Source organism: Excalfactoria chinensis, chromosome 2 (assembly GCF_039878825.1).
Source record: "Excalfactoria chinensis isolate bCotChi1 chromosome 2, bCotChi1.hap2, whole genome shotgun sequence".
Taxonomy (NCBI): domain Eukaryota; kingdom Metazoa; phylum Chordata; class Aves; order Galliformes; family Phasianidae; genus Excalfactoria; species Excalfactoria chinensis.
Window position 1 is genome coordinate 136,331,929 of NC_092826.1, and position 24,491 is coordinate 136,356,419.

Consider the following 24,491-nt stretch of genomic DNA (forward strand, 5'->3'; position numbering starts at 1 on the left):
TGGGTAAGTTGGATGCCAATACATCTTGCCATCTGTCTGTAGTCTACATCTCACCACGTGCAGGCTCCTCCAATGTGAATGCTGATGAAAGAAGAAACCTGTAGGAGAACCAGGCTGGTTATTGCCCGGCCCTTTTTGTGCACGGAAATGATTTCGAAAGAGCCAACGTGCAAAACTTTGAAGAGCAGTGCGATGAGATAAAGTCAGCTAAAAATAGGCCTGGATCTGAAAGGCAGTTGAAAACTGGGAGGGAGGCGAGAGTCGTTTTACAGGCATTGTTGGTCGAGTTTCAGGGTCCTGAGAAGGGAAGATGAATGTCTTTCTGTTATAGTAACAGCTGTTCTCTGTCCATCGGGATCCAGTGTTTGCCCATCCAGCTCATAATAATTAAACAAAAGAGTTATTTCATAGCAGCCGCGGTGGAGGATTATGGTGGAATTTTATCTTTCTCCATTTAGACTTCACTCCGTCTATTAAAGAAAAATACAAAGTTAACCTCTCACCTGGACTGGCTCTGGCTAATTACTACTGGGAGGAAGCCAGCACTTAACTGGGCAGCCAGAGTTATCTTTAAAGAAAAAAAAGAAGTCTCCAAGTGTCGCTAATGCACTTGTCCTTAAAGAACACTTGAGCTTTTTTTGTTTTCTGAGCTCTCAAGCCCCTGTGTAACTCTGCTGGGCCCTTAGTGACTTCCTAGTCTGGCCATTTAGATTTTGGTATCTCATGCAGATTGCTTTATTTTTGAGGGGTTATTAATGTTATTCCCCCATTGCTGTTCGTTCTGAGAGCTAGCAGCTAGTGTGAATAAGCGAGCAGCCCCCCAAGAAGTCCCATAGGTTAAGTGTAGTGGACTGCTTCCCACATCTACAACAGAGCAGAACCATTAAGGTTAGAAAAGACCTCTAAGATAATCTAGTTCAATCATCCATCTACCAGTATTGCCAAGTCAATGGGTACATCCCTCTGCACAGCGGCCTCATGAGACCTGCACGGTAATTCTGTGCCTCTTACCCTTTTCTGAAGGAGAAGAGGCCCAGTAGGACTGCGAGGTTTAAAGCTGAACGGCGCTATGTTTATATTAATAATTTCCACTGGTGAAATATGGATCTGAGATTTTCCTCATTCATTTAAACCTCGTAGTTAATAGGCAAGAGTGGAAATGTACCATGTACGTGATTATCGCAGCGACCTGGTTTCACATGTATTTCTGATCTGACTTCTGTTAAAGGGGAAAAAAAAAAAGGGAAGGAAAGGGAAAAAAAAAAAGAATTATATATAAAATTGATTTTGGGAGCCCTGGGAAGGAGAAGGAAACCATTTATTTCAACCCCCAAATTCCTTTGAGCTGTAGAAACATTGTCAAAGTAATTGTAGCCTTTTCAATTTTTCTGTGTGGATTTCTTTCTGTGTAGTCTAAGAAAAACTGTGCTCTGTTGATGGATGTCACTGGTTTTTTTCCTCTTGACAAATATCTCCCAAGGTATTGTTTGAGTGATGTAAAATTGGTTCGTGTGTAAAACTTGAGCTTTTCATGAATACTTTATTGTGGATACGCGCATGCCAGTTTCTTCTGGATTAAGGTGTTATAGCTTTAGTGGTTTGCTGCGGGATATCATCTTAATCATTTTTTTTTTTTGCTGTAATTGAATCATCTTAATTAAAACTGCATTGAGTTGTGGAAAGTAATTTGGGTCTGGAGAGCAGTGGGTTTTATATTTGTAGGTTGTTTTGTTTTTTTTTTTCCCCCTTGTTAGGAAATGGTCTTGGCAAGATTCTGCTTAAAAATTAGCACAGTGTACAAAAACTCATGTTGCCAAGTTAGTACAGTATTTCTCTGGCTAATTGTGGCCTTGACGGGTATAATATAAAAGGTCATCTTTGTTAGTGAACTGCAGGCTTCTCCTGCGAGACAGAAATCCATGTCCTTATCAGGGATGAAATCTTGGCTCCTTGGTTACACAATTGAGCTCCGCTGTAATTTGGACATCATTAGGCTCTTTATTAAAGCAGCGGAACACTCTAATCAATCTTGGTGCTTAGCTTTCTTAAATGTATGACTGTATGTGAATTTCTGTCAGAGCTTTCCTTTCTTCACATCCGTGGATCCTGCAGAGGGGAAGGGTCTGAAGATGGGATTGGTTGCTGGTATCTCCCATTTGTGAGGCTCTTTGTGGAGAATGTTCCCATTCATGGCTGTGTTTTTTTTAGAGCTGGGACACTCATAGAATCATAGAATGCCTTGGGTTGGTAGGGATATCAAGGATCACGAAGCTCCCACCCCCTTGCTGCATGCAGGGCCGCTAACCTCCACATTTAATACCAGCCTAGGGTCCCATCCAACCTGGCCTTGAACACCTCCAGGGATGGGGCATCCACAGCCTCTCTGGGCAGCCTTTGCCAGCACCTCACCACTCCTTGTGAAGAACTTCCCCGTGACATCCAGCCTAAATCTTCCCTCCTTCAACTTAAATCCATTTCCCCTTGTCCTGTCTTTATATACCCTTGTAAAGAGTTGATTCAGCCACCTCTTTCTCTTCTATTGTAAAGACCTCAGGGGTGGCTGTTCTAGAGGGATCGGTGCTGCTTCTGGTTGTGCTGTTGGGTGGAGACAGAGAACAAAACCTCTATTTGGGTATGTGATGCTGTGGAAGTGGCTGTCCTTGAGATATTCACATGGCTTAGAAATTTGCAGAAGCAGAACCAGCACTTTTGGATCATCCCTGTAATGAATTGCTTTTCTGCAGTGTGTGCCAGTTTCATTGCTGGACATCCTGAAGATGGTGATCCCAGAGTACTACACCAGTGGGGTATGGATGTGCTGTTTTCTGCCTGCACAGATAGGATCACAGCAGAGATGTGCTCTGTGGGAGTGGTGCCCACTTGCTGGTGTTTGGGCAAACTGAAGTCCATGGTCTGATGGCTTAAAGCAGGGATTTGTTCCCTCTAGATCACCTCAATGTTCCCACTGCATGCTAGGACAGGAAAAGCATTTGAGAGGTAAATGCCTACACTTGTTATTGTTTTAATAAGTCTCCATGTAGGTAGCCTCAGTTCCAGCTCAGGTTCAGTGGCAAGCTCCTGTTTTTTGCAGTGGGTTAGGTTGCATGCCATGGCTTCTCTCTGTGTTTTATAGAATCATGGAATGGTTTGGATTGGAAGGGACCTTAAAGATCATCTAGTTTTTTAAAGGTAAAAATACCATCACCTGGAGAAGTGACTGCATTGAACCTACAAGTAAAGAAATGTTGCACAGGGGTGTGTGGCATCAGCATCTCCTTTTCAGGAACCCTTTTTCCCACACTGGCTTTCAGAGGGCTCCCAACTTCACACTCATACCACCGTTAGCAGCTCCTTGCCACGTGGATTCATCCCAAAGTGTTGAGTGGTGGTCGAAATATTTTGTGTATTGCCTCATTTACAGCCCCCCTGCCTGGTGTTTCCCTGCTTTGTGGAGCAGATCTTTGTGCTTTTTCACGGGAGCTCTCCCCAGGCATTGCTGGTTCATACAAAAAATTTGCTCTTCAAGTATTTAGGAGAAGCAAATATTTCATAGAATCATAGAATTACCCAGGTTGGAAAAGACCTTGAAGATCATCAAGTCCAACCACAGCCTAACCATAGTACCCTAACTCTAACAACCCTCTGCTAAATCATATCCCTGAGCACCACTATCTCTGAGCACCTGTTTTGCTCAGAACAGGAGAGCTTTCTCAGGCTGCATGTTTTTAATGAAAGCTTTAGGTTATGAACGTGTCATCATCTCATTACTGTCCTTTACCACTTGGTGTCCTATTGGTCTGAGCTTGTTTTACTGTCTCCAGCCTAAATTGAGTGCTGCTTTCAGTATTTATAAACTCTACAACTGTTGAAACAAATGGAACTTCCAGTTTCAGCAGTGGTATTGGGGTTGAAGACAAGGAGTTGTCTCTAAGGAATAGAGTCTATTATATGTTGGGTATAAATCTACCTCTGACGTGTGGGTGTTGGGAGGAAAATTTCCTTGGGGACTTGTAATCCAGGAGCAGCCTCCTATAAATCTCGTTGGGCCTTCTTCTGAAGTGTGTGATGGTACTGGAGAGATGATTATAGATGGAGACCATGGGTCTGGGAACGTAAAATACTGCCGCTCCTTCCCATCCCACTGCTGTGCTGGACATACGGGTCTGACCAGAAGATTATTGTCAGTGTTAAAAACGATGAGTTTGTTGTCCTGTTCTTTCCCTCCCTCCTGCTAAAACCCACCGACTTGGCTTTAGATATTGGCAACTGCAAACAGAGACCAATGTATGTGGCCTGTGTTTTATTTGCTTTTGTGGTTTCAGGTGTGAGAACGTGCATTGGTGGCCAGGGACAGGCTGGCTGCTGTCAGATGGACACAGCAACACATCAAGCTTGTCCTTGCATGCTTTCTTCAAACAGCTTTTGTTTGGTTTTGCTTTTTTTGGGGGGGGGTGCAGCCCAGTTGCTAGCAGCTTCTTATTGCTGTGGGTTAAACATGCTGATTGAAGGATGGGTGATTATGGGCAGCTTTGGTCCATTTGGGCCTTTCAATGAAGGGCATGGTTTCCATGAAGGAACATAGTCGATGTCCCTGAGCCAATGAGAGATTCCCAGTCATCATCCCTATTTTCTACCAGAAAAATACCTGCAAGTAGGGTGGTTCTGGGTGGAGTTTATAGGTCTTCTGCAGGATCAGGCACCTCCTACACAATGTGGGACTCTACCTCGTGTTGGTCACCTCCTCCACACGTCCAGTTTGAGCGCTGCTTATTGGGGTTTCGCAGCAGGTTTTTTCCTAATGGGAAATGCAGCCACTAACAAATGATAGATAGATGGATGGATGGCTCAGGTTGTGTTTATTTTTAATTTAATTAACCTTTTTTCCTTTTAACATTTCTCATGCAGCTTGTCTGTTTTTTATTTCTCACTGCTTCTCTTTGGATGTGTTCTCTCCACCTTCCTCTGTCTTTGGAAGAAATTTTCTGTTCTGATTTCAGTAAACATTTTCTCACTTGTCAGAACAAAAGCAGGTGAGCCTGGTGGTTGTTTTTTTTTTGTGTGTGTGTGTGTTGGGAACGTGTCAGGCTGTTTTTATGGGCAGCGCTGCGGAGCTTGTCAGCAGAAGCAGAACCGGGAGATCCAGGCTCCTTTACAGATTACATATCTCTGCAGATGTTTATTTCCATTTTGCAGTGTAGGATAGCCTGAAGTCAGTCCGGTACAGATGACAGCTGTAACAACTGTTGTACCTTTGACAATGGACCCGTCCTCCTGCCTATTAGAGGAGGTGATGGGTGCTGTGGGTAGGGATGCTCTCACAGCTTCTCCATTGCAAGAGTTGAGTTGTGTAGTGGTGGTTATATCTGTCCCTCTGCTTGTGCAATGAAAGCTGCTCCTTTGTCCTTCCTGCTATGGATGCACACTTGTTGCTCCTCATGGCTGGAGGAGCCCAACTGGGAATGGAGGAACTTCTCAAACAGGGGAGCCCTTCCATCCCTGTCCTTATGAAGGGAAGACCCTCTCTGAGTCTGCTCCTTGGAGTCTGAGTGACAAATTGCTTGCTGTTAGTCAGGAGTCCCTAAGACTATGTGTGCTGAAGGCATTTTATTTATCTTACTCCTGAATGGCTGTTCGGAGGCAGATGCTTGCAATTCTTTGTGCATATTTCTTCTTCTCCTTCTAATGTTCAAAGGGCCCTGGAAAGGAGCTTTACCAACCCTATGGGGCCAGAGCATCTGTGTCCCTGGAGCAGTTCCCCCATTCACCTTGACGTGTTTCTGCACAGTCTAGGCATTGCCTGCTGTGATTCCATGCACTTCATCTGCAGTTTACAGGTGCTGCAGGACCTGCTCACACATACAGACACTGACACTAATTGCTCCCTGCTCTTCCCCTGTGGTATCTGACACATGGTTATCCACAGCAGTTTGCTGTTTTGGGGAGGATGAGCTATCAGGAGTTAAACCACAAGCAGGCAGAAGGTAACTGCACTAAATTAAGCTGGCAGTGCCCTACCGACGTTCTCTCTTACCTTCGTGTCTTTGGAAGTGCCTTTTATCCAGGCTGCAAATTAAATTATTGTTGTTGATGTCGCTTCAGAGAAGTTGGAGGAGTGAGTTAATGGGAGCTTCTCAGGGAGGTCTCCCAAGGAAATCTCCTCTTAATGAAATGTTAAGGCATCTCTTTTCCTCTCTTCTGTTCTATCATTGGAAAATGAGGGAAATAATCGCTCTGTCTTTTCCACTTGAACTTTTGTGTTATGTTTATAAAGCCCTACAAAAGTCTCAAGTATCATCTTTTCTTGCAAGTTTCATGTTAAAAAAAAATATATTTACCGAGGCCTTGTGGGCTCAAAGTGTCACAAAAGTGACGTTTTTGGTTTTATTTTTAAATGATTCTTCAAGAAAAGCAAAAGGCATAGCCTGGAAATAGATGTTTGTCTGACTGTTTTGCATTTCTCTTATCAGATAGGAATCTGAAAGGGGAAAAGAGCTGTTCCTTTCCGTTGCCAAAGCTGGCCGAGTGGCAGCAAGTGAATGTTTACAATGAAATTGCAGTTTAGTAGCATACAAAGGTCCTCAAATAATAAATAAATAAATAGCCTTCTTGTTTTGTTTTCGTTTTGCTTAATTGCCCTCTTTGTGGGTTCCCAGGGGGAGACAGGAAGGGGGCCATTAGGAATTCCAAACATCAGTGTGATTTGCAGAGGAAGGAGTGGAGTAGTCGAAAGGTTTGCAGGAAGAGAGATGAGGCAGGCTGTTGATGTTTCCTTTCTCCTCTTCCCTTGCTTTTTTGTTTCTGCACCTCTTCTGCTTCTTCATCTTGGTATCATCACGCAACTTACTGCTTTTGATAGCTGCACCTTCTGCAAGTTTGTTTGCTCATCTGTTAAATTCCTGTTAAAAGCATGTAGCGTTTTGGTTGGGCAAACAAGCCAACCGTTAGGTTTATGGAGAAGCAGGAAGGCTGGTGGCATGGATAGCCCTTTGCTGAGCACCTGGGGACCCATTTGCACAGAATTTCTTGCAGATTTTAATGTACAAGCTCTGCAGGGGATAGATTTGATGCAATGGGACCAAAGCTGGGAGGAATTTAGGTGTTAGTATACTGTAATAGAGAAAAAAGTTCCAGGACATTGATGCCCCCTTTGATGTTTCCATGGGTAAATTCATGTCTGTGCTCAGACATAGTGGAAAATCTACACTAGCTGTAGGGTACTGACAGCCTGGAGGATCCCCAAGCACCACATGGGAATCCCTGGCTCAGAAAAGCATGGGGAGAAGTTATCTTTAAAGGTGTTTAGATGTCTCAGGCTGGTATCTTAGCATGAGGAGTAGCTATCTAAATGATTTTTACTATTTCCATCTGCAGCCATAAAGACATGGGGCTCACTACCATCATGAGCTCTGATGGCTTCTAGCCAGGGCTGTAAGTTGGACTTGCGCTGACCCTGAAAATGTTTGATGAGCTAATTCCCTCATTTGTCATTGGAAGTGCAAACTTTGGAAATCTTGCCTTCGAGTCGGCCAAGAAAAGACGAAAACCAGGTGTGGAGAAGGTCTCTGCAATGGAGATGTTGCTCCAAAACTCAGCAACAGCTACTTTCCTTCCCAAGCACCCTGCAACCTCCCTCCCTCCTTTTCAAGTAAAAAATCATCTTTTTGCTGAACGCAAAGGTCAGGGTGTGTGTGTTCAGAGCTGCTGCCTGGGAAGGGAATAGTGTAGCCTTTGTCCTGTCAGGCCTCACCTCAGCTGATCTGTGCTGCATGTCCTTTGAGGTAAGCCGGGTAAGTGGCTCGCAGTCAGAGCAGGGAAAGAGAAATCCCATTTGAGGCTGACCTGATGTTACCTGACGTTTTGCTTCTTTGAAAAGAGGAGGTTCTGTATGGGAAGGACTAGTTCTGGGTTGCCACATTCTCTTGCGACATCTTAATCTTGAGGGTGAATGACAGGTTTATAAAACGAGGCTATTTTTACTCTACAGGAAAGACTTGCACTGTCCACCTACGTCTGCTTCCATTGACCTTGCTCCAGGAAGAGAGTTGCTCCTGCCCACCTCAGAAACTGGCTTGGGAGACGGCTGCTGCCCTATCCCTTCCACATCCTGTGGGAAACCCTTCCCAGTGTGCTGCTGGTGTGGCTTGGTTTAAAATCTCTGCGTGGAAAAGCTGCTGTTGTCCTTACAGGGTCATGTTTTAGAATGCCCTCTAATTTGAAGTTGTAGCTGAACTGAACTTGCTTCTATTCTGTAAGCTCGCATTCATAAAATTCATCCAGATTTTTCTTCCTTTTTGAAAGCGGTGCTACCAGCTTTTCCAACTGTCATTAAAAAATGAATGGGTTGCTCTAGATCCAGTGAGTAGATTGGCTTGGAAGCACCTTCAGAGTTTTACCTGCTGTTGTCCTCCCTGCTTTGTGAGTTGACTTTGCTGTGTTCAATGGCTGGTCCAGCAGGAGAGTGAAAAAGGGGGAAAATTTACTGTAACAGATATAAATCTGATGAGGATGGAATGGGGAGAAGAAAGACCCCATTGGAGACAGGTAGGCTTGTGCTGATCTTCATCCAGGCAGGCACAACTCTGTTTCATCTTGAGGTTTCCTCATGTCTGTCTCAATCTGATGCTCCTGGGCTCTATCTAGCTTCTTTAAATGTTCTGCCTTCCCAAGAGTGTATCTTGGGCACTCTTCAATCATTATGCACAGATGATGATGAACTGCTTGGAGCCTTTGCTGCCTGAGCAGTGGGGACCAACTGTGTGGGTCAGGACCAAGTGTAGAGCAGATGGTGGCTTCAGAATTGTTTTTCAGCCAAACTCTGATTTGTAAACTACAGGTCCTTTTTGACTCCCTTCTTAAACCGTCTTCCTTCAAGTTTGGGTCACCTCTTAATCCCTACATTTATTATTATTATTATTATTTTTTTTTGATAAGGCAAACACAGATGGGAGTGTTGTTTTCCCTTTCTTCCTGTATTAGCTTTTTGTGCTGCACTAGCTTTTTGTCTGCGGTCATAGAATCACAGAATGGCTTAGGTTGGAAGGGACCTCAGTGATCATTCAGCTCTTGCCATGGACAAGGTTGCCAACCACTGGATCAGGCAGTAAATTAGGTTGTCATGTCTCCTACCTGAGATGTATTCACTTGTCTGCAACTTTGTGCAACCAAGTGATGGTGAGGTTAGCAGAGCTGGTGGGATGCTTCTGGATGCATCTTACCCATTACCAAGATATGGAATAAGTTGCTCTCTAGGAACAACTTGAGTTAGTCTTGGAGTGTTGAGAACATTCCTGCTTTGTGTTGAACCCAGCATTTAAAACAAAGCTAAACAAAATCTTCCCCTCATCTGAAAGAAACAAAACAACAACAAAACAAGAAAACCATAACCCCAACAACAGCAAAACAAAAGCAAAGAGGAATTAAGATCAAGTAGAGTGTTGTGAAGTTTGTACCTTCCACAATCGAAAGTAAGCTGTTGCTCAGAGCCAGGGACAGCATTACTGAAGTGAAGGCTTAAGCTCTATTATGAGATACTGGTTCTAGCAGTAAGACCAATGTTACATACCTAGAGTTTAAACCACTAAGTCCTCTAGCTTGTGAAGAGGCATATCTTCTCCCCAGAGACCTCTCCATGCGTGGGGAACAGCAGGTGGGTCTTTGGTCTCTCTTCCTATGGAAAACCTTTATCATGCTCAGGAGGAGCTGCTATCTCCAGCTCCTTGCAGCCTGCCAAAGACATCCTTTGCCTTCAACACTTGTTAGCAAAAGTGAAACTTTGGGGAGTGTTGGTCATTCATTTCTTTTTGCTGAGAGGTCACTGTGTGGTGTAACCTCCTGCAGCTAACACTGCAACACCAAGGTGAATTGTTGAGATGTTGCTTTTGGACTGGCAGTAGGAGGCTTTGGACAACAGCTTTAAACTGGGTCATGCTGGGTTTTTGGAGAAGGCAAGGCAAGTGGGAGCCATGGCTCTGCAGCTGAACAAACATGTTGTTTCAGTGCGACAGGCTTCCACATCCTCCCCTTCTAGAAATGCTCCTGGAGATGAGAACACCAGTGATGTTCATGAGGACGTGGTTAGGCACCTCCTGAGGTATCACATAACTGTGGAGAAAGCTTTCCTTGTATGATTTTAGAGTGGTTTATAGCCATTGTGCAGTGGTTACCTTATGGAAGAAAATACAGGTTTGGGGCAGATTTTACTTGTTAGCTGCTTTAACTTAGCTCCAGTTATAGGTTGAGAGAAAACATCAATTTCTTCCCACAGCATGCAAGGTCAGAGACCCTGCATACTTTGTCTGAAACCTGAAAGCACCCGGGGAACTACATAGCTGGTTCTACTAGGTGTGCTCCAGATTGTGTTATGCTGATACAATGCTGAAAGGGCTGTGTGTACTGTTTGACTGCAGCTCTCGGTTGCATAGTCTGCATACCCAGAAAAGCACTGCTGTCTTGTAGGCTTGGAAAAGGAGGGTTGGGGAAGGGGGGGGGGGCCGCTCAAGTGGCCTTGGAAATCCTCGCCCTGCCTGCACGGAGCCTGGCTCCAGTGGGAGGGACCCTTTGGAAGCGGTTCATAAGCGTGAAATTCTGCCCTGGCAGCATGAATTTCCCCCCTGCCCCTCCAGTGTAAGTTCTGCTCGTGCAAAAATCATGCAACAACTTTTCCGTGCAGTTTTAAAGTGTGCCTTGCAAGCACAAACCAAACTCCCTTCTCTTAGCTGTAAAACATTCTGAATGGGCAGCCTGCTTTCAGAGGAGTTATTTAAGCGTGGAGAGCTTGGTGCTGTAGGTCATCAATGTATTGCACATACTATGGCCATGCCTTGGCATTTGTTTTTCGTTTGTAATCCAACACCCAGCTGCTCCAGCCTCCAACTACAAGCAGCTATTTAGCGGTTCAGCTAGTGTTGAGGAATGCATTGTGGTGCTGTTTACTTCATTACGTGGAAGGCTTGTGTGTAGTACAGAGAGGTTCAATTAAAAAACACAAAAGATGAAAACTCTGGCCGGGAAATGAAAGCTTAAAATAGATGTTAGTGCAAGACAGAGGAGGGGGACTTGAAGGAGAAAAGCAGGTTTCTGTTCTGCAGTCATTGCAAGCATTCTTAATGATGAGAGCAGAGATTACTTACACTATGATAGGGAACTGGACCAAAAGGAGGAGGGGGGGGAAATGTATCCATCTCCTTTCTGCTGCAGCTGTTCTGTTGCTTCTCCATCTCTGGCTGGGGGAAAATAGTGGAGAAGCCACACCCCGAGCAGCACATGGAGCCTTCCACTGGTGCCCTCTGCCAAGCCAGTCTCAGGGCGGCCTGGCTTCTTGTTGGTCCTGATCCAGGTTAATGTTTCAGTTGTGGATATGGCAGTGCAGATGCTCTCACTGAGTGTTTCCACTCCTAGTGCCCCAACTCTGGTTTTCTTGCAGTGATGTCGGACCGGATGCCCCTCGATTTCTGTCCAGCGTGTGAATCACAGAATCATTAAGGTTGGAAAAGGCATCTAAGATCACCAAGTCCAAGCCATCCCACCATGCCTACTGACAGTGTACCTCAGTGCCACATCTCCGTGGTCTTGGATCTTATGAGAATATAAGGTACCAGAATGGTACTGCTGCAGGGCAGGTCTCTTCCCACACGTAAAGAATGCTGTGATGGTGTCTTCTAGGTTGCAAAATGGATTCTCAGAGCGTCATGGAGTGGTAGACATCGGCAGGACCACAGAGTACAATTCACGTGTATTGCGTGTTGCCAGGAAAAAGAGGAAAAATTGGCTTCTTTCTTTTACTGAAAGTGCAGCATATGGTTGTAGCCTCTTTGAAGAGGCACTGCAGTGATACCTGCGAATCCTCCAGTAAATGGGTTCTGGTGCCTAGCAATAGGGCTTAAGGGGCTGGGCTTGAGTGCTAGTATCTGCCTGGGTCACTTTGAGGTTCTGGTGGAACAAGAGCAGAGTGACAGCCTTCCCCCATAAATTGTGGGACCACAGAATTGTGATTTCATTAGAGAATAGTGCAAGTTTAAATTAAGACGTTCAGTTGGAGAGCAGTCATTCCAGGTCTATGCTTGTTTTTTCCATGTTGCCTACTTGTCACTGGGCTTTCTGAGCATGCTGTTGGCCTGGTTAACTTCTCAACGCTTGTGTGTGGAGCAAACAAGGGACCTTTTCTTTTTGCATGGCAGGACTCTGCTCCCAGGTAGGCAGTGGAGAGGCCCCAAGTGCCAGGTGGACATAACTATCCAGTGAAGCAGTTTTAAAATGTGTTTGGTTTTATTTGAGCAAAATATCCCTCAGTATATTCTGCCTCATCTGACGTGGCATTTATTGTGTTAAGTTCAACAATGGACTTTAAAGCCCGTGTATCACTGACGTGGTTTTGGGGATGCTGCTATATCCACCAAGCAAACTATGCTGGGCTCTAGGAAGGGTTTAATGGGAAAAGGTTGGAGAGCTGACCTTTTCCACATCTGTTGTTCTTGATGTGATCCTGCCGTCTGACTGCCCCGCGCTGCTGGCTGGAGTCAGGGTTTTATCAGCCTAACTCAGCACTGCTTATCAAATCCCTGGACGGGAGTTCAGTTTCAACGCCAAAAGGAGAAACTCCTTTTTTGCAGAGGAATGAATTTGAGAGAAACTGGAGAGATGGTAGTTGGTTCCTGCTCTCATTCCCAGGGCAGGGAGCTGATGGAGGCTGGGCAACAGGCGTGGTGCCTCCCAAAAATCAGAATCCTTTAGAAACGTACCACGCTCCTGTGTTAGAAAGAAAGAAAACTGGAAGCCTATTTGTAACAAAGCAAATAGGAAGGAGTGTTTTATTGAGAAGGGACTGAGACATCCCTTAATTCCAGTAAGCTCTTTGTCCTTTACAGTGGCAGTGGAGAAGGATCTTCCTGCCTCAAAGCTGATGCTTCCAGAAGGGCTTCTCCCCACACCACAACAGTCTTTACATCCAGAGAGGTGTCAGATCCTTCAAACATATTCAGCTGCAAAATGGTTATTATCCAGCTATTTTTATAGCGGAGGACACGTAAAAGTGGCTGTGTGGATTTCATTTCCCTGTTTCCTCTGTCAGCACAGGTTAGGTACCTTGTCATATTCTGCAGCGACTTTCATTAAAGTGGTTTCCAGGCAATAGCACTTCAGTGTTTTTTTTTGTTTTGTTTCTTCCTCTCCTCACTTTTCTGGCAGCATGTTTCAGGCAGTTGAAGAAAGCTGGATGTGTTTTCAGTGCTTTCTCTGAGCAAGCAAATCCTTCTGGGTGCATTGGGACCAGCTCCTGCCTGCACCCCATTGCTACAGGCTCCTGAAGCTTCCCAGTATCAGAATTAAAGACTAGCAGATGCCTTCTTATAGGATGGTCTAAAAATAAAGCACTGCCCCTTTCTAACAGAAGCATGTATTATTAAAGGAAGAAGGAATAGATGGCTGAAATGGAATAAAATTGTAGAATCATAGGATCATTTGAGTTGGAAGGGACCCTTAAAGATCATTTGGTCCAACTCTGCTGCAATGAACAGAAACACCCACAGCTCCATCAGATGCTCAGAGCCCCATCCAACATGACCTTGAGTTCTCCAGGGATGGGACATCCAACACCTCTCTGGGCAACCCGTGCCAGTGTCTCACCACCCTCAGCATAAAAGCCTTCTTCCTTTCATCCAATCTAAATCTCCCCGCTTTTAGTTTAACACTCTTTTCCCTTGTCCTATCAGTGCCTGTTCTTGTTGGAGATGAGCATTTAAAAGCCTTAAGCCAAAATATTCATACCTTTTTGAAAATATAAACATTCCTCTTCTGGAACTGCAGTATAAACTGGGACTTTCTCAGATGGGGACAAGGCTGTTGTCTGCCTCTGTGAAGTAGTTACCAGGTGATGGGTGCTGTTCTCCAAGAGGAGCAGCAAGGTTGGAGCCAACATTTTGCTCCCTACTACGTGCCCTTGTGTTTCTGCCAGGGACTCATGGGTGGTTTATATGCAGTGATAACAGGGCCAATTGCATTTGTCTTGGAGCAGTATAAAATGCACCTAAATGGGACTGGTAGCAGCTAACGCTGCACAGTCATTCACACGGTGCTGTAAAACAATACTGAGCTGCTGCAGTAGCATCTTGTAGTGTCTGCTGGTAGAAATGAACATGATGCTCTGTGCCTTTTCTTGTCTGAATGACCGGTCAGGACACATTATTGAAGGGTGTTTGTAAGCTGTAGGCTCTTCTCTTTGGCTCGGTTTTCTGCGTGTTGCTGGTTGAATAACAGTGTGTATAATAAGCAATTAATGCCTATACATTTAACTTTAAAGGACACTGTAAATAACAGGTTTTACTTCCCTCCCTCCCCCAACTGTTGCATTGAATTTCCTTCCCTTTAATTATACTAACAAATGTGGAAAAAATTATAAATATTTATAGTGGACTTAGTGGCTTTATTCCATCAGCGAGTGAACGTCCCAAGGTTGATTATAATCTTCCGTTCAATTACGAATCAAAAGTATCTATTAGGCAACTTCAAGAAGGAAACTCCAAACTTCTGCCAAAGGGAGAATGAAACATAATCGGATGTCAGGAATGCTGCTAGCTCGAGCCGTGGTGTGGCTGACAAACACACGCATGTCGTACTTGATCTGAGCAGCTAAAAAGTGAATTCCGTGGTTGTAATTCTTGTCAGAGCTATTAGCTGGGGTGGCACAGTGCGTTTTAGATGCTGCCAATAACTAATATTTTGGAGAACAAATGCCAAGCGTTGCGCTTTGATGTCGACCTTGATTCGGCGTCTCTTGCAGGGTTTTAGATTAACAGAGGATATTTGGACAGGTGAATGAAATGGTTGGGGTACACAACTATTTCTTCTCCATCTTTTATTGTAAAGCTTCCAGTTTTAGTACTACAGTTACATCTCGTATTTCTTCCCAGCAACCTGAGTTTCTTTCTGTATCCTTTCCACGTATGCTGCTCACAGCAATCCTGGCAGAGCAGGTGGGGGGAACACTGTGCACCCATTTGTCTTGAAGAATATCAGCAGCAAAACCCCTTGCGTTTCCTCAAGAAGCATTTTTAGGGGTTTTCTGCCTTTTTCTCCTCACTCAAGAAGTGCCCTGCTGTTTCAGAGTGCATTCTGCTGCTGCATTGAGAATGTGCAGTACTAAGCAAAGCTGTGGAAGGATTTGAGCATTGATCCCGTGGTGGGATACGGGAGCTAAAAGCATGATACTGGGGGTTTTGCTTAAACGTGGTTTTAAACAAGTTGGTTTGCATTAGCATTTTGCACATCCTTGCTTTATGGCTGCGTCCATCTATGAAAGTAATCTCTGCTAAACTGCTGGGGCTGCTTCTGTGAGCTCTGGTTCCATACCTACAGCAAACAGCTCCACACAGACCTGCTGAGCTTTCTGCAGATGAGAAAAGAGAGAAAATCTAGTTTAATGTGGTACGCTCAGCCTACGTGTGTATTTATTAGCATTGCAGATATAGCCACTGAGTAATAGTCTGTTTGATTAAAATTTTCTTTAAAAGAAAATAGAAGACTTTCAAACCTCCTTTCAGTCCTTTATTAGCTATTCCTCTTTGTGTCAAGCAGCTGCTGTAAGGCAGCCAGGTAGACTTTTAATGGTACAGATTGTATTTTATAAAGAGTCCAGTATAATAGAGTCCTAACTGGAGCCCTTAATAGAGACAGTAATCATTACTGGCAATAAAAACTGGCAAAAACACTGGGAACGTCATGTGATTTTATAACTTTAGATGCCTTTCTTACAGTAGGCTTAAATAAATGGATCTCAAATTAGTAATCGAAGGCTTAAATTAGACTAATGTTCCCACAACTTTCACAATGTTTGTTTTGACTCTGAAGAGCTGAAATAAAACCACTTCAGCCTATCGCTCTTCCCTCTTGCCTTTTTATTAGTGAAGAGGACTGTAACGTCAGCTTTGAAATGTTTTAAATGTGTTTGGATGACATGTTGGTACTGTTGGCTTTCTAATATGTGCTTTCAACAGCAAATAGCTTTCAGCAGAGGCTTGAGTGGAAGACACATCAAACATAGATTTACAGCCTTTTTTATTATTTTATTTTATTGGTTGTTGTTTTGTTTTTTAAGGGCAAACTGTAGTGATGCTGCATGCTCCCCTATGTTGCAGCCCTTGGCGTTTACTCCTTAGGCCTCTCCAAAGCCCTCTGCATCCCTGCTGCAGCCCCCTCCATGGCATTGCTTCTCCAAGCATCCTCTCCATACTCCTTCGCCTTTCAACGTGATTCCTCCACCTCTAACACTACACCGTCTTTCTTTAATCTCCTTTTCCTTGTCTTTAAAGATTTTCTGCGGCTCCATTCCTGGTTGCTGAAGTCATGGGGTACTTTGCCCATTGCTTGTGTGATGCTGGCCTTCACCATCCCTTTGTCTGGCTCTTCTAGGCTGCTCTCTCAGTGTGCTTCTTAAATGAATTTGTGAAGCTGCTTTTTCTTCCTCCAAATTGTTCTTTAAGACTCCCTGCTACCCCAGGAGAGCTGGTATTCACTCATGTCAGGAGAAAGGTCCATTGGGTTTGCTGAAGTAGATCATATAGGGAATTCTGGAGAGATGGTTCCAACATGAAGCTGGGGGCACTGACTTGCCAAACGCCATGAATTTTAGGTGGTGCCTATGTAAAATCACATTAGCTGTGTGTCTTGTTTTGGATTTCTCTTCTTGTCTATAGTGCTGTCCTTTCCCATTATTTTTTCTTCAAGTGAAATTGCAAATTACATGCAGTGCAAAGCAGGAGCAAGGGCAAGAATCTTTTCTTGCGTGCTTAAATGATTCCCACCACAGGGAGGGCTGGATCCTCTTCATATCTTCATATCTTCGGCCCTTCCCATTCAGTGCCATGTGTGATTCCCCAACTGCGCCGTCCATTGGCTGCCTCCTGGAGCTTTCATCTGGCCTTTGCATAGACCACAATGACCTTGTGGTACTGAGAAATAGCTCAATTTATTTTCTTCAGGGCCCTTCCTAAAGATGGAATAGATTACTTAGTACCGATGTTGGCAAGGACCAAGCTGGTAGGGCATATTGTTGCCCAACTCCATGAGTCAAACCAAATCAGTTGAACAACACTCCCTCATACTTAACTGCAGCCTTCCAAAATCACATTGTGCTGGATCTCAACTGTTGTATTGGTGCTGTCTGCTGTGGATGTTCACCATGGAGCTGTTGCTGTCTGCTCTAAAAGCTATATTTCCACCTAGGCAGGCCCAGGAGCCACCCAAGTATGGGCCCTGTGAGAGTGGTTGGGGCCAAGCAGGAGCCAAGTACAAGGAGGAGGAGGAGTGGGGAGAAAGCAAGGTTCTAATTTTTCCAAAGGGAAGCATGGCTGAACACCTGCTGTTCCCCAACAGAATAATATGAATTTGCATCAAAATGAGGTCCCAATCAGTTGTGCTGGCTGCTTTTGAGGAGAGCAGTTGTGTCTGGAGGCATTCTGTTGGGGGAGATGTCTTCCAGTGAAAGCATTTTCCACACAAGGGCAGTGGGGCCCACCCTGCGGCTGGCATTTAGAGAGGGGTGGAAATGCTATTTAAATTTCAAATGGCCTCAAGTTTTCACAGTTGCCATGTCAATAGATCAAGTTCCTTGAAATACATTTTAAGCAGAGTTTACACAGAGCCGCAGGAGCTCGCATTGACTCCCAGGCCTGCCTTTATTGTGCCTCCAGCAGCGGTAAGTCAATATGGCACATTGAAAGCAGCTCTGCTCCGCTGTCGAGTGAAAGTTAGCAAATTCCCCCATCTCTTTCCAGCTCTTTTCCTGGGCAGCAGCATGTTTAACTAGAGCCATTTTGCTTATGCTACACTGAGATGGTCTCAGTTTTTTGTGTTTTTTTTTTTTTTTTTTTTCCCTTTTTTCCTTCTTTTTGACTTATTTTTGGGAGGAGGTGATTAGATCAGGCTATGGAACTCATCACACCTTCCAAAACTCCCATCTAGGCAAAGGGAGAAAAAAAATCAGTGCACACAAGGAAAGGTGACAGGAAAACACAAGGGCCCAGGGCAGCAATGATAAGGGCTGACAGTTGCTTAGTACTGAGCAATAGAAAATAATACTGGGAAAACAAAAGGGGTCAGAAGAGTGGTTGCGTTTCGTTGTGGGAGATGGTAAAGGTTGCGAACCATAACTGCGTGGGTTCCAGGAACAACATCCTCTGGGAGTGACCTGATCTGACCTTCCCTGCAATGTCACTCTTTTCTAATTGTAGATCTTGTTCATTTATCTTTGCTCCGAACCCCAAATACCTTCAAGCTGTATACATCTAGGGCTCGCAATAGTTGTGGTTTGGAGGTGCCTCTGGAGAGCACTGCAGTGGGACCTCTAAGTGTGGCTGGGGGTGGCTGCTCTGGACTATGTCGTTGACTTCCCTAGTCAATGTCAGAGTATGAATGTGTCTGACATAAATGTCATGGGCCAAAACTGCCTGATGTTTATCTGCTTTCTTTTTCCCGTGCAAATGATGTATGGAGAGTTGTACTTCTGTGAGCAATTGCTTATGGCTGATGCTGGAGTGTGCGTAGTGATTCTCTTGTGTCTCTAAACGTACTTCATTTTCCATCATCTGTGCATCCATGGAAGATAGTCTTCTCTCCTTGGTACAACATCTGCCTTATGTGCTGACACAGGTAGAGGTGCTCAACAACCACCTCTTGATGTGCTTTCATGGTCAGTACATGAATTTAAACATCCCCATCTACGGTGAGCAAATGCCACCAACTACTTCTGATTTGTAGTTTGACCTGCTTTGTTGTTTGGCGATGCGACACGTTGCTGACTGGCTGCAGTCCTAGTCTTTCTGCTGTTGTAATGTGAGGAAGCTGGTGCAGTACACAAGCTGGCACCTAGACTTTGAATTTTAAGTGCACAGGGACGAGTTGTTTTGTTTCTACTTGGATTGTGCCTGCCACTTTTAAACACTGGTGCTATTCTACCAGGATAAATTACTCTTGAGGTGACCGTGCATTTCCTGAGAAATACAATCAACTTAAGCAAGCAAACAAATGACCTGGCAAATCATTGTGTGATATTGGACACTGATGATGGAGCCTTTTGTTTTGCAGCCCAGTATATCCATCCCTATCACAGAGCTGCGTAAAATTCTGTGATGCCCCAAAAAAGGTACTAAGGATGGCTAGATTTGCATTCTACTAGAAACAGAGGGTGGCATAGGAGAAACATATGGCTTCATTCCTAAAAGGGGAAAAAAGAAAATATTTAGGAAGAAAAACAGTTCTGTGACTAATTATTTTTAATTGTTTTCTTTATTTAAAAAAAAAAAATAAAAAAAATCAAGATTGTTAAGAGTGTTTCTTCCCCTCTAAAACATCTACAAGTGATCAGGCTACCAAACAGACTAATTAGATGTCAAATAGACTTCAGCTCTTAAATTGGTTTAGTTACACAATGCAAAACATCGCGTTTGGAAGCAGATGGCGTGTCATATTTAATATGTCTAGTAACTTGCCTGAAACCACTTCTAAGTTTTCTTAAAGAAAATGTTGCTGCTACTGACCAAGAGAGATGCCTCTGAGTATCTCTCATCCTAACAGGAAGATGTAGGGCCACTGTCTGGCAAATATTGTGGGTGACTTCAGGGCCTTTGAGGTTTCTTTTAATAAGGAGTTTCTATTCAGAAGATAAGGAGGTAGAACTCTTAGAAAATTGGATCCCTTAAAGGTTGGATGAATTGGACTCCTGGAAAAATCAAGGCTTTAAATATAAATAGTTTTGAAAAGTCTTGATCTATTCCCTGACTGTGCAGGGAGCTAAGTTCCACTGTAAGGCCTTCTGGGCCATGCCTCCATTGCACTGGAATCTAGAAGTTATTTTGAATGGCACTATGGAGAAACAAAAACCCAGAAGCAGCATGGGGAACCGTTAACCTAATTTGCAGAAACATGAAAATGACTCAGTATCTTGTAACTTGAGTCATTACAGCATTAATAAAAACATCATTAACGCTGCCCAACCATTCCATTGCAACTTTAATTACTGAAAAAGTAGTAAATGAGTGCTTGGGTGACAAACAGGTTCAGGATTGTGGTGGAGATTAATACAGGAGTGGAGGGAGAGCTGTGCTTGAGTAATCAAAACTAGGAGATAACCTCAATGGTATTTTGAATCCGTGCCCAAAGCTGTGCTTCAGTGGCCTTGGAGGGTGTATTTGTTGCATAGGTGGAAAAGTCTATGACATGTTGACAGTGGCAATGAAAACAAAGTTAGTAACAGGTGAAGAGATGAGATTTGGTGATGGGCTCTAGGATATATAAAAGGTCAGAGTATCCTCCGAAGATTTAACGCTTGAAGAAACACAGCTCCCCATTGTGGGTTTCATTAAATGTTATTAGAAGAACATCACTTTGAGTTGGGGTTAAAAACAGAAAATAAATCAGTGTAGACGAAATAAGGTTGATGGTTTAATTTTTTCTAATCTTTATTCGTGCACAGCATTAGTTTTGTTATTTAAAATTCGTATTTCTAAAGAAAAGCATAAGTGAAAAGGATTATTTCCAATTTAATATTCTAACCTGCTGTGCAAACTTTAGACGTGTGTTCTTCTCTGATCAAAACCTAATCCGAAATGCTGGAATTTCTTCCTTCCCTTCTTTCCTGTCATTTCTGTGCTCACATACAGCAGGAGGATGGTAAGCTTTGCCACAGGGCGTCCTCTTGTCAGGGATGCTTAATTGCCTCCGAGTCTACTAATCTAATATATGTACAAATACCAAAACAATTAATTGTGTGAATTGAAAACCTATTTCCCCTCCATTCCTCTCATCTTCCCCTCCCCAGATCTCTAGCCACACTCATCCTGTTGGCGACAGACTATCTGTAGTTAAATTGGGCAGCAAATGGATGTTTTTTGGGACCTGGAGGAGATTCTTTGCAGGGTGACAGCTGGCTCAGGAGGGAGCAGGAGATAGAGGAGTTGGTTTGCCTGTGCAGGTGAAGGGTATGAACTGAGGTTTCATCTGAACCCAGTGTTGGATGTGGGACCTTTGGTCATCACCATGGGGAGAGAGGAAAACCAAGTCCAGTTACATCTTCTTTGGGGAAAGAAAAGGGAAGCTGGCCCTTTCAAGTTGTTTTCTCACTCTTTGGTCCCCCTGCTGGTAACGGAGTTTATAATTAGCCTCATTAACATGGTACATGAGGACTCAATCAATCTCCAGGCAATCTCTCCCAAGGATATCGTGCTAAAGGAGTATATGATGAGTGCGTTTGGCACCAGGGCATACTGAAGATTTTTTGTCCATGCCGCCAATTGCTTGTGTCAGCCTTTCTCTGCTGCCAGTGTCACACCAAGCTGGAAATTTTCCTGAGCAGCACTAGGTATCCTTGAAATACGTAGTCTTGCCTATTTTTTAGATCATTTTCTACAGCAATGATCATTTTGTCAGTGCTACTGGGGAGATGTGAGATGGTGCTGTGGGAGAGCCAGGAGGTTAAAGCTGTTTCTCGCCAGGAGTGCTTTAGCAAAATCTGTTTCAAAAAGCAGAGCAAAACCAAAAGTGTAAAACAATAACAACAACAAACAAACAAAGAGTGGCATCACTATCCCTTATTTTCTTTTCTGGCTGCCCCAAAATGGGAGTGTATGACAGCATCATGGTGCACAGAGTTCAAGATACAGAGTAACACCCAGGTGGAGGAGAAGATGTAAATGTATGCAGAAAGAGTGGGATTAGTTTGAGGTTTTCAAAGAAACAAGCATGATAGTGTGATTGACTCTTTCTGCCACATGCATATGAAGTCACTTTCTTTGGCTCCTGATGTGGCTTTTCCTTTGGCACCCAATGGGTTTCATCCTGTGTGGCTTTGTGGAAACTTTCCACATTTTTCCTGCAGATTTACAGGTCTCATGGAACATCTTTAATTATGTTGACAACAGGCCTGCTTTGTGAGATTGTTTCCTTCATCAGTAGTCCCTGTTTCCTTCAGATTCCATGCATCAAAAGTTTGAAACTCCTAATTCTTTGAGGTACCTCAAAGGTGGTGTCTCAGCTGGGTTTTTCTTTTAAATGCAGAGGAAAACTGGAAACTTCATTTTGTTACAGAGGTGTTGTGGCAACTTTCAGCATGACCACACTTGTTATCTCACAGTGGGAGCAAAGATGCTGGACCATTTAAGAGAAATCTGAGGACAAAGTGGGTTCTCAGGTGCCTTGGCTGGATGAAGATCCTGGTTGTTTGCTTGCTGTTGGCTCTTCTGCCTGTCTTCTCTGTAGCTGTGTATTAAGAAAAACTGTTAGGAGGTGGTTCAAGTCTCTGAAGTAATCATGCTGTTTAGAGAAAGTGAGAAAAGTAGACAGTAAGCTAGAAGGTGGAAGACAATGTAATGAAGCACTGGGCACAGCATGGTCTGACAGAAGACTTCGAATTCTTCCTTGCTCATTGCTTTAATTACAAATATTTTACCAATTCTCTCATTTACAATGGGGCAGGACTCTTCCAGAAGCCTTTTGACCATTTGTTGGAATGAACGAGAGCAACCCAAGAAATGTGACCTACCGTCACCTTTTGTTCTCGAAGATATTTTCAGCAAGTGTAGGTTTTGTTTGCACCATGTCTCAAAAACCCCTGCAGCAGCCTCAACTGGTGGGCTCCTGGAGGATGGGAAGGCCTTGTAACCATTTCCCCTATTTTATTTTCTATAAAAGTGCAAGCATTTTAAAGAGAAAACCTGACAAGTCGTTTCCTATCATGCATTGTAATTATCTATTATAATAGGGAATAAAGGATTAATTAGTTTTCAAGCTGCAGATATGATTTAATTAGTTTTCAAGCTGTATCTGAAACACCTGTCTTGGCAAAATCAAAGTTATTTCAGTTAGGGGAATAAAAGAATAAGGGGAGAAGGAGAGGAAGAGAGGGGGAGTCCAAGTCCAGCAGCACTCACCCACTTTAGTGCTGACCACAGCTCCATCATGGGCAGCACTTCTCCATTAGAATTAATTGTGACTTGGGAGAAAAATGGATATAAAAGGGAGGTAGGTTTTACCATGGCATCACCATGAGCATCTGACCCTTGGGGGAAGATTATTGCCCACCGCAGCTTTGCTCTGCATTGAGTGTAGTTGCATCTTTCATCCATAATAATAATAATGCAATTATCCTGCAAGAAAATAAGCTACTTATACAATTATAGAATCATTAAGATTGGAAAGACCTCTAAAACTATCTAGTCCAACCATCAGCCTGTCCCCACCATACCTGCTAACCATGTAGCTCAGTGCCACATCTTCACTTTTCTAGATGGTGACTCCACAGCCTCCTTGGGCAGCCTGTGCCAGTAGGGCATTACCAAGTCTATCTAAGAAGGATTTTTTTCCTATTATCCAACCTACTTCTTCCCATTCTCCCCCCCCCCGGAAATCAAATTTCTGATAGAGATTTCCAAAGGAACGAGAGTTTTGCATTGGAGATGGGGAAGAAATGGACCGATTCTATTCTGGGGGCAATATCAAAAGATTTTTTTTTTTTTTCATGCACCTTTTTACCTTTTTCCCCCTGTTTCTCCCCTATGCATTTATACTGAACGCTGCCTTGCAGAGCTGCCGGCCGTGCTGCAGCGCGTTCTCTTCCTGTAGTAGTAGTAAAGGTCGCTCTTCCCCGCGGTGATTTTTTTTTTGGCCGGGTTATTTTTATCTGGGAGCAGCCCAGCCGTGCTTCTCCCCTCCCTGCAATCACACCCGCACGCCACGCGGCCGATACGAGCCGAACCACAGCCCGGCTCCGTTTGTTTTGCTCTCGCTGTTGTTATTATTCTTCTTATTATTTTATTTATTCCTCTGGAACCGCTGGGGCTCTGCGGTGGAGTTGCGCCTGGTTGCTCGCCAGCAGCTATAAATAGCGTTGTGTACAAGCAAGAAGCGCCTGAATGAGGTTGAGCGGCAGGAAAGGAAAAGCCCCTTTTGGCTTCCAGCTGGCTGTTGGCCAAGCAGCGCATTGCTTCAGCAGCCGAGCGCTCAGAGGTAGCGTGGGAAGGAGAAAGATGGTCGTTCTCCGGTTAGAGGTGCTGGGCTAGATTTAGGAATAATGCAACTATGGGGTGAGGGTAAGGGGGGAGGGGGGGAGGTTCCTGTTTGCCACCTGGCTGGATGTCCTGAAGGCTTTGGAAATGGTGGGGAGGGTTTCTGGCATTGCTGGGAGGATGCTGGTGTGAGTGGGGCTGTGCAAATGCACTGCAAGGAAGCACTCAAAGCCTAAATATTTACATATTTTTCCTTTAAAGCATTGATATTTCTTACTTTAAAAATCTTATATGAATGGATATATATATATATATATTTAAAAAGGTAACTTTAAGTGCATGGATTAAATGACACTGTTAATATAACTGAGGGAGCTGGGCTTGTTCAGCTGGAGAAGAGATGGCTCTGGGGATACTTTATTGCGGCCTTCTGATACTTAAAGGGAGCTTATCAACAGGAGGAACATCAACTTTTTACATGGGTAGATAGTGGCAGGACAAGGG

The 24,491-nt window shown here is 44.0% G+C and overlaps 1 protein-coding gene across 2 annotated transcripts in view; it reads left to right on the forward strand.

Annotated features, from left to right (window-relative positions):
* Window positions 1-24,491, forward strand: part of ACVR2B (activin A receptor type 2B) — an 89,851-nt gene that overhangs the window by 10,394 nt on the left and 54,966 nt on the right. Inside the window, exon 1 of one of the 2 annotated variants that reach the window (XM_072329350.1) lies at window positions 23,650-23,988. The exons of the other annotated variant lie outside the window; for it this stretch is intronic. Coding sequence (XP_072185451.1) covers window positions 23,895-23,988 — 94 coding nt within the window. The 5' untranslated portion in view covers window positions 23,650-23,894. Of the gene's footprint in view, window positions 1-23,649; window positions 23,989-24,491 lie in introns of those variants that run through there. 2 annotated transcript variants of the gene reach the window in all.